Source organism: Oncorhynchus kisutch, linkage group LG18 (genome assembly GCF_002021735.2).
Source record: "Oncorhynchus kisutch isolate 150728-3 linkage group LG18, Okis_V2, whole genome shotgun sequence".
In the NCBI taxonomy this organism is placed as follows: Eukaryota; Metazoa; Chordata; class Actinopteri; order Salmoniformes; family Salmonidae; genus Oncorhynchus; species Oncorhynchus kisutch.
The window spans coordinates 46405899-46420641 of NC_034191.2; the positions used below are offsets into that span (position 1 = coordinate 46405899).

The 14743-nt window shown below is 39.8% G+C and overlaps 1 protein-coding gene across 1 annotated transcript in view; it reads left to right on the plus strand.

Moving 5' to 3' along the window:
- The first annotated feature begins 1005 nt into the window (after positions 1-1005).
- LOC109909931 (ATP-binding cassette sub-family G member 1-like) overlaps positions 1006-14743 on the plus strand; it is a 48200-nt gene continuing 34462 nt past the window's right edge. Inside the window, exons 1-2 of the mRNA XM_031796851.1 lie at positions 1006-1315; positions 3852-4095. Of these exons, the coding sequence (XP_031652711.1) occupies positions 1253-1315; positions 3852-4095 (307 nt within the window). The 5' untranslated portion in view covers positions 1006-1252. The remainder of the gene's footprint in view (positions 1316-3851; positions 4096-14743) is intronic.

Sequence of the window (14743 nt, forward strand, 5' to 3'; positions counted from 1 at the left end):
ATAATCGCCCCAACTGTTGTCACCTTCTCACCAAACTGCTTGGCGATGGTCTTGTAGGACCATTCCAGCCTTGTGTAGGTCTACAATCTTGTCCCTGACATCCTTGGAGAGCTCTTTGGCCTTGGCCATGGTGGAGAGTTTGGAATCTGACTTCTGTGGACAGGTGTCTTTTTTTTTATACAGGTGACAAACTGAGATTAGGAGCACTCCCTTTAAGCGTGTGCTCCTAATCTCAGCTCGTTACCTGTATAAAAGACACCTGGGGGCCAGAAATCTTTCTGATTGAGAGGGGGTCAAATACTTATTTCCCTCATTAAAATGCAAATCAATGTATAATATTTTTTACATGCGTTTTTCTGGATTTTTGTTGTTGTTATTCTGTCTCTCACTGTTCAAATAAACCTACCATTAAAATTATAGACTGGTCATTTCTTTGTCAGTGGGCAAACGTACAAAATCAGCAGGGGATCAAAGTTTTTATTAAACGTTAGAATTTCAGCACCCCAGTTGTACAAGACAAACGATAAGCGTTTTCAGAATTGACATTTTTACAAGTATCAATGTTGTTGTTAACATAACGTTTCCAACACACCGACAGTGTTTTGCTCAAAAGAATACTCAGCATCATCTGGATATGTATGCAACAAAAGTTCAACATTCACCTTCTGCTACCATTTCTGTCAAGCCGTCTACGCATACAGTTAGACACATATGTTCGATAAATTCCATTTATGTACCACACCGAAGGCACTGCCTCTGCAACGCAATGCTGCAAGGCAAAACGCAGCGTTTCATTGGAAATGAATGTAATTCTGGTGTACGAGCTGTTGGTGTGTTCGAAGCGTAAGAGAACGTAATCTCAGCTCAGCTATTTAGCCTATTATAATGTTTGTATTGTAGGCCTACATCGTGTCTGGCAAATTGAAGCTTAGGTGCGTATTGTGCAATTCGACGAACAACAACTCTGGAGAGAGGCGAGTGTCTTTGTCCATGTATGCTCCTTCAACCCATACACCTCCAGTTGTCGCCAGTCCAGTTTGTGACGTCACATTCCTAACACTGTAGTTGGTTGTGCGCTTGTAAACAAATAGGCTACTTATTTCGTCCTGGGCACAGGGCTAGACACGCGGGAAAAAATAGAAAGAGTGAACACATCGAGCGCAGTGCACACGAAGCGGCGATGCAACAGATGTTTGCAGGTTATTAGGTGGGATATTTTTGTCCTTTTATTGGAGAAAAAAATCGAGGGGGAATGGATTGTGTTATGGCAGCCTTTTCTGTTAATAACGCCACTGTCACTAACTCCATCATAATGGTAAGAAAACTCTTATTCATTAAACATGAATAACGTGATTGTGACAATGTATTGTGGTAATATTGATGGTATTTTCTTAAATGACATCATTTCATTATTTTATTGAACCTTTATTGAACCAGGCAAGTTGATTATGAGCAAATGCTTATTTACAATGTTGGCCTTGTGCATTTCTTTCAATGCATTTCTATAAATGAACATGTCTGATCAGCATTTTTCTATCAATCCAATTTAAATAAATCAAATGTATTTATAAAGCCCTTCTTACATCAGCTGATGTCACAAAGTGCTGAACAGAAATCCATCCTAAAACCCCAAACAGCAAGCAATGCAGGTGTAGAAGCACGGTGGCTAGGAAAAACTCCCTAGAAAGGCCAGAACCTAGGACGAAACCTAGAGAGGAACCAGGCTATGAGGGGTGGGCCAGTCCTCTTCTGGCTGTGCCGGGTGGAGATTATAACAGAACATTGCCAAGATGTTCAAATGTTCATAGATGACCAGCAGGGTCAAATAATAATAATCACAGGGTGCAACAGGTCAGCACCTCAGGAGTAAATTACATTTGGCTTTTCATAGCCGATCAGTTTTGCTCATCCAAAATTGTTCATCATAATAGGCAGCCTAGATGAGAATAACCCCTCTACAAATAATGGAAACACATTATGATTGTGTCAATACTGTGGGAAATACATTAATAGATGTTTTTCCTTTTCAAATCATGATAATTTCAATATTGATAACAATATTTGTTGATTATTAGGCAACATGACTATATCAGTGTGTGAGTTTCTCATTTAGGCTTTTTGTTTTAATTTATGGACCTTAAAAGAAATGCTGGCTTAAAAAGAACCCAATTTGGGTTATTTGGTAACCCAGGGCTGGGTAAATATTGGAAAGAGCATATGCTGGGTTATTTTGACCAAGACAGTTGGGTTGCGTGAATAACTCAACATGTTGGGTTGTTGGGATTACCTAAACATGTGTTAATTTAACCATCAATTGGGTATTTTTAATTTCATGCTGGGTTGACCTAGCAGCTGTGTTTTTTTTATGTAACTAGGTTATTTTCAGGAGGCGTGGCTTATTAGGGTGTGGCTTTCTGATAGATATTATTCATGAGAGTAAATGTCATTCCTTCTCACCATGTTAAGTTTAGATACTGCAAATAAAATGTCTCCTTAAAATCTTTATTATTTTGCACATTCTTCTAGAATATTAAGATTGTTTATTACATATTATAATAAGGTGGTATCTATCCCGACAATGGAATTTGTGTAGGCTTTAAAGGGAACTTAAGGCTCATTGAAGCTACAAAAAATGTAAATGTTCTACCATAACATGTGATAACTATACAACAGAACAGATGAACAAGAATGACATTTACTCTTACAACAATCTGAAAGCCACACCCCCCACTGAACTACATATAGTACATATCTACATGTCTCAATAACCCAGCACCAATAACCCAGCACCAATAACCCAGCACCAATAACCCAGCATCAACAACCCAACCGTGCTCTTTTTAAAGAAAACAATCCAACTAGCTGACAGTTACTGACAGTTAGCTGACATTACCTTATACACCCGTGTCTTTTCTTTGGTGTTTGTCTGTTCTTACTTCAGTATGACAATATTTTGGTTCTGAAAATAACTCAATCAATCAAATGTATTTATACACCGTGTCTTTTCTTTGGTGTTTGTCTGTTCTTACTTCAGTATGACAATATTTTTGTTCTGAAATTATAACTCAATCAAATGTATTTGCCTCTAACCCAGCAGTTGGGTCAACCAAACAACACAGCATTATTTTGTGTATGAACCATAGATAGAATGGCTGCCCTCATTCTTCAATAATCAATATTGAATTACTCAATTTGAATATGTAGTTAACACATACCATGTAGTTCATCAGTATCAGGCTAATTATTTTGCTTGGCTGTTGTTTTTCTTTGCGCTCAGAGTAAGCTAAGCTTTGTCCGATTGTAACCCCCGGCACACTGCATATAGATAGAAACAGATTAGGCGACTCTGCAGTAGCCTACAGTAGCCTATGCCAATATGCACTTTGCCTAAATCGTAATCTGAAAGGTGAAATGATCAGACATGTACATGTCTTATCAATTAATTGTTTTTTAAGATATCTTTATTGTATTCAAGTTTTATTGTTGTCTGGGATCTGTTTAGTGGTCAAATTACAATTATTGATATTGATTCTTGAAGAATATAACTTATAAATGCCTCTCAGTCTTAACAAAACTGTCTTGGTCTATAATAACCCAAAGTTTTTTTACTCAATTTTATTTTTTAATAAGAAGATCGTAAACAAACAATGTATAGCCTCAAATGTTTGAAACATCATTTGGATGTCATGGACTGTCATTCCTTGCATCACAAGAATTGTCTATGATTGTTATCAAAACAAGTGGTGAGGTGGCCAGTGTAAACCTGCCGCATTTTGTTTGCTAACTTTTTGATAATTCAAAAATTTTATACCCCAAACCACCTATTTTACCTCTCTCTTCATCATCACCAGAACACCAATGGGCCTCCTGATCTGATGCTGGACCCCAGAACTGTATGTGTATCTATCGATGAGGTGGTATCCAATCATGTGAGAAGTCAACAGACTCCATTATTACATGGGCATCTCAAGAAAGTGGAGAACAGTCTAACTGAAGCCCAACGTTTTTCCTACCTGCCACGTCGACCAGCAGTTAACATTGAATTCAAAGATGTCTGCTACTCAGTTCCTGAGGGACCATGGTGGGGAAAGAAAGGTGGGTGCATTATTGACGTCATATCATATATATGCAGAGAGAAAAATAGAAAAACAATAGAAAAACAATAACACAAGGAATAAATACACAATGAGTATATATATACACAGGGTACCAGTACCGGGTCGCTTTGAAGGGGTACGAGGTAATCGAGGTATATATGTACATATAGGTAGGGGTAAAGTGACTAGGCACCAGGATACATAATAAGCAGTAGCAGCAGATGAGTCAAAAGAGTGCAAAGGGTAGTCAATGCAGATAGTCCGGGTAGCTATTTGATTAAAGTTGCACTATGCAGAAATCCATCTGCCATTTCCTGGTTGCTAAAACTCTAATAGGTCACCTAGTTTATGTGACAAATAAGCTAGTATAGTGTAGAGAATCATTGTACTATCTAAACCGCTGTGAAATATATTTCCCATAAACAACAATATTGTTGTTTCAGTTGTTTAAACTGGTGTACAAAATTGAAAGTAAAAAATGCAAAAACAAAACTTAAGAAAGGGAAGCATTGAAATAGTGCTTATAGAATTGATCTACTGCTTCTTAGAATGATATATCTATAATTCAAGTAGAATGATAGATCTATAATTCACATTTCTATGTGAATTTGGCCGGGTCGCCTGAAAAGTTACATATTGCCACTTTAACTATTTAGGCAGTCTTATAGCTTGGGGGTGTATAAGTTGTTCAGGGTCCTGTTGGTTCCAGACTTTGTGTATCGGTACCACTTGCCATGCGGCAGTAGAGAGAGAACAGTCTATGACTTGGGTGGCTGGAGTCTTTGACATATATAGGGCCTAGAGGTCCTGGTATAGAGGTCCTGGATGGCAGGGAGCTCGGCCCCAGTAATGTACTGGGCCATACGCACTACCCTCTGTAGTGCCTTGCAGTCAGATGCCTAGCAGTTGTCATACCAAGCGGTGATGCAGCCAGTCAAAATGTTCTCAATGGTGCAGCTGTAGAATCTTTTGAGGATCTGAGGGCCCATGACAAATCTTTTCAGCCTCCTGTGGGCGAAGAGGTGTTGCTGTGTCTTCTTTACAACTGTGTTGGAGTGTGTTTGTGTGGACCATGTCCTTATTGATGTGTACAATGAGGAACTTGAATCAAAACCCCCTCTACTACAGTCCTGTTGATGATGTGGATGGGGGCGTGCTCGGCCCTCCATTTTCTGTATTCCACAATCAGCTCCTTTGTCTTGCTGATGTTGAGGGAAAGGTTGTTGTCCTGGCACCACACTGCCAGGTCACTGACCTCCTCCCTATAGGCTGTCTCATTGTTGTCTGTGATCAGGCCTACCTACCACCGTCATGTTGTCAGCAAATTTAATGAGGTGTTGGAGTCGTGCACGGCCACGCAGTCGTGGGGCCCCCATGTTGAGGGTCAGCATGGCGGATATATTGTTGCCTACCCTCACCACCTAGGGGCGGTCCGTCAAACTTCTGTCTGATCCAAATGCAGAGGGAGGTGTTCAGTCCCAGGGTCCTGAGCTTAGTGATGAGCTTGGAGGGCATTATGGGATTGAATGCTTAGCTGCAGTCAGTGACAGCAATCTCACATAGGTGTTCCTCTTATCCAGGTGGGAGAGGGCAGTGTTGAGTGCAATAGAGATTGCGTCATCTGTTGATCTGTTGGGGCAGTATGCGAATAGGAGTGGGTCCAAGATGTCTGGGATGATGGTGTTGATGTGAGCCATGACTAGCCTTTCAAAGCATTTCATCGCTACAGATGTGAGTGCTGCTGGGCGATAGTTACTTTGGCATTCTTGGGCACAGGGACTATGGTGGTCTGCTTGAAACAATACAGACCGGGCCAGGGAGAGGTTGAAAATGTCCATGAAGACACTTGCCAGCTGATCAGCGCAAACTCTCAGTATGCATCCTGTAACCCATCTTGCCCTTCGTCCTCGTGGATGTTAACCTGTTTAAGGTCTTATTCACATTGGCTACGGAGAGCGAGATCACACAGTAGTCTGAAACAGCTGACGCTCTCATGCATGGTTCAGTGTTGCTTGCCTTGAAGCGAGCATAGAAGATATTTAGCTTGTCTGGCAGGCAGGCGTCACTGGGCAGCTCACAGCTGGGTTTCCCATTGTAATCCATGAAAGTTTGCACGCCCTGCTACATCCGACGAGCTTCAGAGCCGGCGTAGTAAGATTTGATCTTCGTCCTGTATTGACGCTGTGCCTGTTTGATGGCTCGTCGGAGGTCGTAGCGGAATATTGTATACGCATCCGGATTAGTGTCCCGCTCCTTGAAAGCGGCATCTCTAGCCTTTAGTTAGAGCTGCCGAATGTTCCAGCATCACCTTATGGGCGGACTTGTTACCGAAAGAGACAGGGGAGTTTGTCAGGATAAAAATAAATATGAAAGGAGCAAAGCCTAGGTAAAACCCTGCCTCATTCTTCTGAAAACTTAACCCTGGTATAGAGTTGAATTTTTCAGTGGGACAATTGCACAAATGTTAGTACCAAAGACACACCAGAATAGCTTTCCAATGGGTGTTAAGTGTTTCTGAGTGGTCCAGTCTCATTTCTGACTTACATTTGCTTGAAATTGAAAGTTTAAATAATGCTGTCCATCAATAATTCCCGACTAAATTTACTGAGCTTGAGCAGTTTTGACAAAAACAATCAATAAATGTTGCCCTAAGAGTTGTGCAAAGTTGGTAGAATCTTATTTTAAATTATTCACAGCTGTAATGGCTGCCAAAGATGCATCCACCAAGTATTAACTGTGGGGTGTGAAAACATATGCAATCAAACATCTTAATATTACTTTATATTAATATTTATATTTTCTCTTTCACTTTGAAAATCTGGAGTAGGTTGTGTAGATCGGTAGGATAAAAAAAAAGATATTGCCTATTTTGATGTTATTTTAAGGCAGAAAAATATGAAGATTGTGCAAGGAGTGTGTAAACTTTTACTAGCAACTGTATAGCAAGAGCCATTTTTACACGGATTCGCAGAGCTGCATGATGTTACGCAATGATTGTTATGTCTTGTGGATTATCATATATAAATGTGGATTTGCATATAGGCAGAAATAGCCACTAGATTGATTTTGCAGGGATCTTATTTTGAGGTTCAATGAAGCTTGTAACATCTCGTGTTCAGATAACACATAACAAGTATCAGCTCCAGTTAGGGACCCCAAATCACTTTTTAGAGGAATAAGCTGCCCAACCATTATAAAAGTTGATTTGATGTTGAGAGGGCCGGAAGGCTATTGCTTCAAAGATGTGCCATCATACAAATTACTATAAACAAAGTAAGCTATTACTTGTTAGCCTTTGAATAGGCACATCCTTTCTCCCTCTGGGTAAGTGAATACTCTCCCACAAGAGCTGAGAGAGAGAGAGAGTTGTTAGCAAGGTTGCTTTGCATTTGGAACTGCACAGCTGGCTAGAAGCTCTGGCACGTTTTTACTGGAGGTACCCTCCTCCCATCATAGCACGGCACTGTTGTCTTCATTAGCACTCTCCTTCTGGATGTTCATTGGCATGCAGACCTGCACCTTCTGTCTGTCTGTGCGTCTGTCCATCTGTTTAGGTCAGAGAAACATACAGACAACATTAAGATATAGAAGTGAAGAGAATACAAACATGTAACCTAATCTAACATGTAACCTAATCATTAAAAGGCAGCCTTCAGTAAGATGCAGTGACGCACATGTATTCTACTTATCAAAAAACACATCAACAATGAGCATGAAGGAAATGTAGGTAATGTAGGTCTAAATTGAATTGACGTTTGATTCAGATGATGGGAACTTCTGTCTGACCTCATGGAATTGACCATTGTCCCTGCCAGGCTTTAGGTCTCAAAAACATTACAGCCTGTATTGTTCCTGCTTGACTGAAATGGAAACTGGCCCATCAAGCTATCCCAGCAAATATTTGTAGTCAATACGAAAAGGAAACTGACTGTCTGTCTGTCTCTATCCCCTTCTCAAAGCTAAAAGTGGCAGTGGCAAAATCAGATTGGACAAATATATAGTATCAGAGTTGTATGGTCTAGTTTCTTTGACTAGTCTGTGTGCTGTAGCATCATGTCTGTCATTTTCTCTCTCTCTCCCCTGGAGGGATTCAAGACTCTGTAGGATAATCTGCGATCTGTGCCTCTCATCCAAAAGGAATTTGCATCAGAATGGTTTGTGTCTCAATAACGGGGTCAGGGCCCACATTCACAAAGCACCTCAGAGTAGGAGTGCTGATCAAGGATCAGGTTCTCACGCTTATTCATTATGATTTAAAAGGCTAAACTGACCCTAGGTGAGCACTCCTACTCTGAGATGCTTTGTGAATACTGCCCCAGATCTCTTTCTACATGAAAGATACATGAAGACTAAACCTGCTGTCAGGAGACATGGATGAGGACCTCCTCTCACTAAAAATAGCTTTGATGGTTTAACAAATGACTATTACCTACTTTAGAATCCTTTGGTACAAAATAGTGTATTTTCATATTGAGAGTGAAATGACAATTGAAGAGTTTCATTCCAGAACACTATATATCCATTTTCAGAAATGTTGGTTAATTAGCTGTTGTTGTTGTTTAAATGAATTATGAAAGAGATTGGTGTGCTTTTCACTATCTAATCATGGCATGGGGCTGTTCAATGACATACATGTATTTGTTTAAAATATATCACTTGATGGTTTAATTTCAGAGAGACAAATAATCATTTTTTTTATTCAAAATTATACAGTTGAAGTCAGAAGTTTACATACACCTTAGCCAAATACATTTCAACTCAGTTTTTCACAATCCCTGACATTTAATCCTAATAAAGATTCCCTGTCTTTAGGTCAGTTAGGATCAATACTTTATTTTAAGAATGTGAAATGTCAGAATAATAGTGTAGAGAGTGATTCATTTCAGCTTTTATTTATTGCATCACATTCCCAGTGGGTCAGAAGTTTGTTTACACTCAATTAGTATTTGGTAACATTGCCTTTAAATTGTTTAACTTAGGTCAAATGTTTTGGGTAGCCTTCCACAACCTTCACACAATAAGTTGGGTGAATGTTGGCCCATTCCTCCTGACAGAGCTGGTGTAACTGAGTCAGGTTTGTAGGCCTCCTTGCTCGCACACGCTTTTTCAGTTCTTCCCACACATTTTCTATAGGATTGATGTCAGGGCTTTCTGATGCCACTCCAATACCTTGACTTTGTTGTCCTTAAGCCATTTTGCTTCAACTTTGGAAGTATGCTTGGGGTCATTGTCCATTTGGAAGATCCATTTGCGACCAAGCTTTAACTTCCTGACGGATGTCTTGAGATGTTGCTTCAATACATCCACATAATTTTCCGTCCTCATGCCATCTATTTTGTAAACTGCACCAGTCCCTTCTGTAGCAAAGCACCCCCACAATATGATGCTACCACCCCCATGCTTCACTGTTGGGATGGTGTTCTTCGGCTTGCAAGCCTCCCCCTTTTTCCTCCAAACATAACGATGGTCATTATGGCCAAACAGTTATAATTTTGTTTCATCTGACCAGAGGACATTTCTCTAAAAAGTACGATCTTTGTCCCCATGTGCAGTTGCAAACCGTAGCCTGGCTTTTTAATGGCGGTTTTGAGCAGTGGCTTCTTCCTTGCTTAGCGGCCTTTCAGGTTATGTCGATATAGGACTCGTTTTACTGTGGATATAGATGCTTTTGTACCTGTTTCCTCCAGCATCTTCACAAGGTCCTTTGCTGTTGTTCTGGGATTGATTTGCACTTTTTGCAACAAAGTATGTCCATCTCTAGGAGATGGTTTCCTTCCTGAGCAGTATGAAGGCTGCGTGGTACCATGGTGTTTATACTTGCGTACTATTGTTTGTACAGATGAACGTGGTACCTTCAGGTGTTTGGAAATTGCTCCCAAGAATGAACCAGACTTGTGGAGGTCTAAAAAAAAAATTCTCCCAGATCTTGGCTGATTTCTTTTGATTTCCCCTTAATGTCAAGCAAAGAGGCACTGAGTTTGAAGGTTGGCCTTGAAATACATCCACAGGTACACCTCCAATTGACTCAAATTATGTCAATTAGCCTATCAGAAGCTTGACATCATTTTCTGGAATTTCCCAAACTGTTTAACAGTCAACTTAGTGTATGTAAACTTCTGACCCACTGGAATTGTGATACAGTGAGTTAGGTATAAGTGATACTCTGTCTGTAAACAATTGTTGGGAAAATTACTTGTGTCATGCACAAAGTAGATGTCCTAACCGACTTGCCAAAACTATAGTTTGTTAACAAGAAATTTGTGGAGTGGTTGAAAAATTAGTTTTAATGACTCCAACCTAAATGTAAACTTCCGACTTCAATTTTACACAGTGAAATGTAACAAATAACTACATGTTTTATAAATAAATGTACAAATCAATATTGAAATTTGAAAAAATTATAATAATTAAGTTCTGTAATATGAGATCTGTGTATAAAATATTTAGATTAATTTTTTTTTGTAATTTAGCAGGTGCTCTTATCCAGAGCGACTTACAGTATGTGCACTCATCTTAAGATAGCTAGGTGAGACTACCACATATCACAGTCAAATCCACTAATTGTATCGAACATTAGGAACACCTGCTCTTTCCATGACATAGAGTGACCAGGTGAATCCATGTGAAATCTATGATCCCTTATTGATGTCACCTGTTAAATCCACTTTAATTCGTGAAGATGAAGGCGGGAAGACAGGTTAAAGAAGGATTTCCAGGCCTTGAGACAATTGAGACATGGATTGTGTATGTGTGCCAGTTATATGGTGATTGGCAAGAAAAAATATTTAAGTGCCTTTGAACCCCTGTTAGTAGGTTTGAGTGTGTCAAGAACTGCAACGCTGCTGGATTTTTCACGCTCAACAGTTTCCTGTGTGTGTATCAAGAATGGTCCACCACCAAAAGACATCCAGCCAACTGACACAAATGTGGAAAGCATTGGAGTCAACATGGGCCAGTATCCCTGTGGAATTCTTTTGACACCTTGTTGTCCATGCCCCAACGAATTGTGGCTGTTCTAAGGGCAAACGGGGTGCAACTCAATATTCGGAAAGTGTTCCTAACGTTTTGTACACTCTGTGTACACAGGATATGAACATTCCATTCCAGCTAAACAATACACTACCAAAAGTTTTTAGAACACCTACTCATTCAAGTGTTTTTCTTTGTTTTGACTATTTTCTATATTGTAGAATAATAGTGAAGACATCAAAACCATGAAATAACACATATGGAATCATGTAGTAACTAAAAAGTATTAAACCAATCAAAATATATTTTATATTTGAGATTTGCCAAATAGCCACCCTTTGCCTTGATGACAGCTTTGCCCCACACTCTGCATTCTCTCAACCAGCTTCAACTGGAATGCTTTTCTAAAAAGTCTTGAAAGAGTTCCCACATATGCTGAGCACTTGTTGGCAGCTTTTCCTTCACTCTGCAGTCCAACTCATCCCAAACCATCTCAATTTGGTTGAGGTCGGGGGATTGTGGAGGCCAGGTCATCTGATGCATCGCTCCATCACTCTCCTTCTTGGTCAAATAGCTTTTACAAAGCCTGGAGGTGTGTTGGCCCATTGTCCTGTTTGAAAACAAATGATACTCCCACTAAGCCCAAACCAGATGAGATGGCGTATCGTTGGAGAATGCTGTGGTAGCCATGCTGGTTAAGTGTGCCTTGAATTCTAAATAAATCATAGACAGTGTCACCAACAAAGCACCACACCATAACACCTCCTCCTTCATGCTGTATTGTATTGGAAATATACATGCAGAGATCATCCGTTCAACCACACCACGTCTCACAAAGACACGGCAGTTGGAACCAAAAATCTCCAATTTGGACTCCAGACCAAAGGACAAATTTCCACCGGTCTAATGTCTAATTGCTTGTGTTTCTTGGCTCAAGCAAGACGCTTCTTCTTTTTTTGTTTTTGTTGTTTTTGATGTTTTTTGTTGTTGTTGAATTTGACCCCTTTTTCTCCCCAATTTCGTGGTATCCAATTGTTTTTAGTAGCTACTATCTACTATCGCCAGCTGGTGGCACAGCTGGCGCTGCAGTACAGCGCCCTTAACCCTGCGCCACCCAGGAGGCCTAAGACTCTTCTTCTTATTGGCATCCTTTAGTACTCATTTCTTTCCAGAAATTCGGCCATGAAGGATTGATTCACACAGTCTTCTCTGAACAGTTAATTGATGGGGTCAAATTGGGGTCATGACAGGGGCTGCACCAAATGTTTGATGTAATATAATAATTGATTATGCTTATCTTGTATTACTAGAAGGGGAGGGGCTATGGTACCTCTCCTCCTCCACATGTATAGGGTCCTCGACTACAGATGAACAATATGTATATTCATTATAAGGTTTTAAAATTGTTCACAGTGTTGTTCACAATTGTTCAAAGTCTCTGCATCTTATAAAGAAATGGTCTGAGAAATGTGTGAATTATTGCATGGGGTCTGTGAGAAAGCACTTCAAAGATAAACATAGAGCCCTGCAGGGGAGTAAAATATATTAGAGGCTAGTCAGACATACTTTTATAAATCAACTTGGGGGGGTGGACATTTACTACGGAGGCTTTAGAAAACAATGGAACTATTGTATCTCTCTTGCAAGTTGGTATAGCTTTGTATGCATGAGCTTGGTTGGATGAGTAACAGGTAATGGCGTATGCAGTTACATCACTAGGGCTGGACTTCGGGCTTAATACAATTTGGGACTTACTTGGGACGTCCTATGGGGCAGAACTCAGGAGAGACATCATTGTATGTGCGATGTTTGATCTTTGACTTCTGTCTACAGCTGTATTTTGATTACAATTGTTATGATTTATAAGTGCACATTTGGAGTTTTCCTTATTTGTTATGTAAATTAAACAGAGCACAGAAAATACAGAACCAACATGATGTTGAGATGTGTCTGTTGAACTCTGTGAAGCATTTATTTGGTTTGCAATTTCTGAGGCTGTCACGCCCTGATCTGTTTCACCTGTCCTTGTGATTGTCTCCACCCCCTCCAGATTCCGCTTATTTTCCCCAGTGTATTTATCCCTGTGTTTCCTGTCTCTTTGTGCCAGTTCGTCTTGTCCATTCCTGTGGCAGTCCTCATGACAGCCAGTTTCATCATAGCGCTTGATGGTTTTTGAGACTGCACTTGAAGAAACTTTAAAAGTTCTTAAAGTAATGATGGACTGTTGTTTCTCTTTTCTTATTTGAGCTGTTCTTACCATAATACGGACTTGGTCTTTTACCAAATAGGGCTATCTTCTGTATATCCCACCTACATTGTCACAACACAACTGATTGGATCAAACGCATTAAGAAGGAAAGAGATTCCACAAACTAGTTTTTAAGAAGGCACACCTGTTAATTGAAATGCATTCCAGGTGACTACCTTATGAAGCTGGTTGAGAGAATGCCCAGAGTGTGCAAAGCTGTCATCATGTCAAAGTGTGGCTATTTGAAGAATCTCAAATATAAAATATATTTTGATTGGTTTAACACTTGTTTGGTTACTACATGATTCCTTATGTGTTATTTCATAGTTTTGATTGTCTTCACTATTATTCTACAATGTAGAAAATAGTCAAAATGAAGAAAAACCCTTGAATGAGTAGGTGTGTCCAAACTTTGGCCTTGTACTGTATATTTTTCATAGCTAAACAGGTGGAGCTCAAAACAGGTGGAGCTCTGCCCTGAATGACGGGTCTACATAAGCCTAGGCTCGGAAGAAATAGATACCAATTAAGCCCTCTTGTTTGTAAAGTGAAATTAAAATTAAATAATTGTAGAAATATTTTACTCGACTAGTGTAGGTTTTCTCCATCTGTTGCTGTGCAACACTTGCATGACAAGTTAAATATTTGTTATATATTTTCAGCACCAGGCGCTGTTCACCTCCTATTGACTGTGCTGCGGCTGCATCTTTACGTTTCAGCACCACAAAATTGCCTGCTTCCCGTGTAACAGGGTTATATTGGTGATTCCCCATGCCACTTTATTGTTAAGCCAATGGGTTTTTGGTTTTAGTTTTGTCTTGTCTTCACCTACTCAACATGGCATCTTATTGGCTGGTTTGCGTAGCTTGCTTACGAGGTCAGTTAGAATCGTCCCAGTGAACAAGTACCAAACCAGCGGTAAGTTGTTGGTTGCAAAGCACTGTACGTCAAAAGTGATTTTTATACTTCCCAAGTGATGATTTAAACGTACAATTTTATATCAATTTGTTTATAAATGTTATTCGAACATCACACATAAAATGCAGTGTTTTTTGGAGAATATTTGTTGTGCATTTTGTTGTAATGAATTCCGGCTAATACTAGCTAGCAACTTACTGTGTCTGGTGACACAGGGGTTCATATATTCTGTACAGTGCGTGGTGAGTGCAGAGTTGGATGGTGAGCCGTGCATTGCATGACGTGCAATTTTGTGCTGTTCCTATCAGGTACATTGTTAAAGATATTATAATATTGTATATTGTATATTGTAATTGTATTATTTTGGTAACTACATCCCCAGTGAACAAGCACCAAACCAGCATGCGTGAGTGCAGAGTTGGATGGTGAGCCGTGCATTGCATGATGTGCAATTTTGTGCTGTTCCTATCAGAATAAAGCTCCATGACTGGTGCTACAAGTTGGAGTTCGT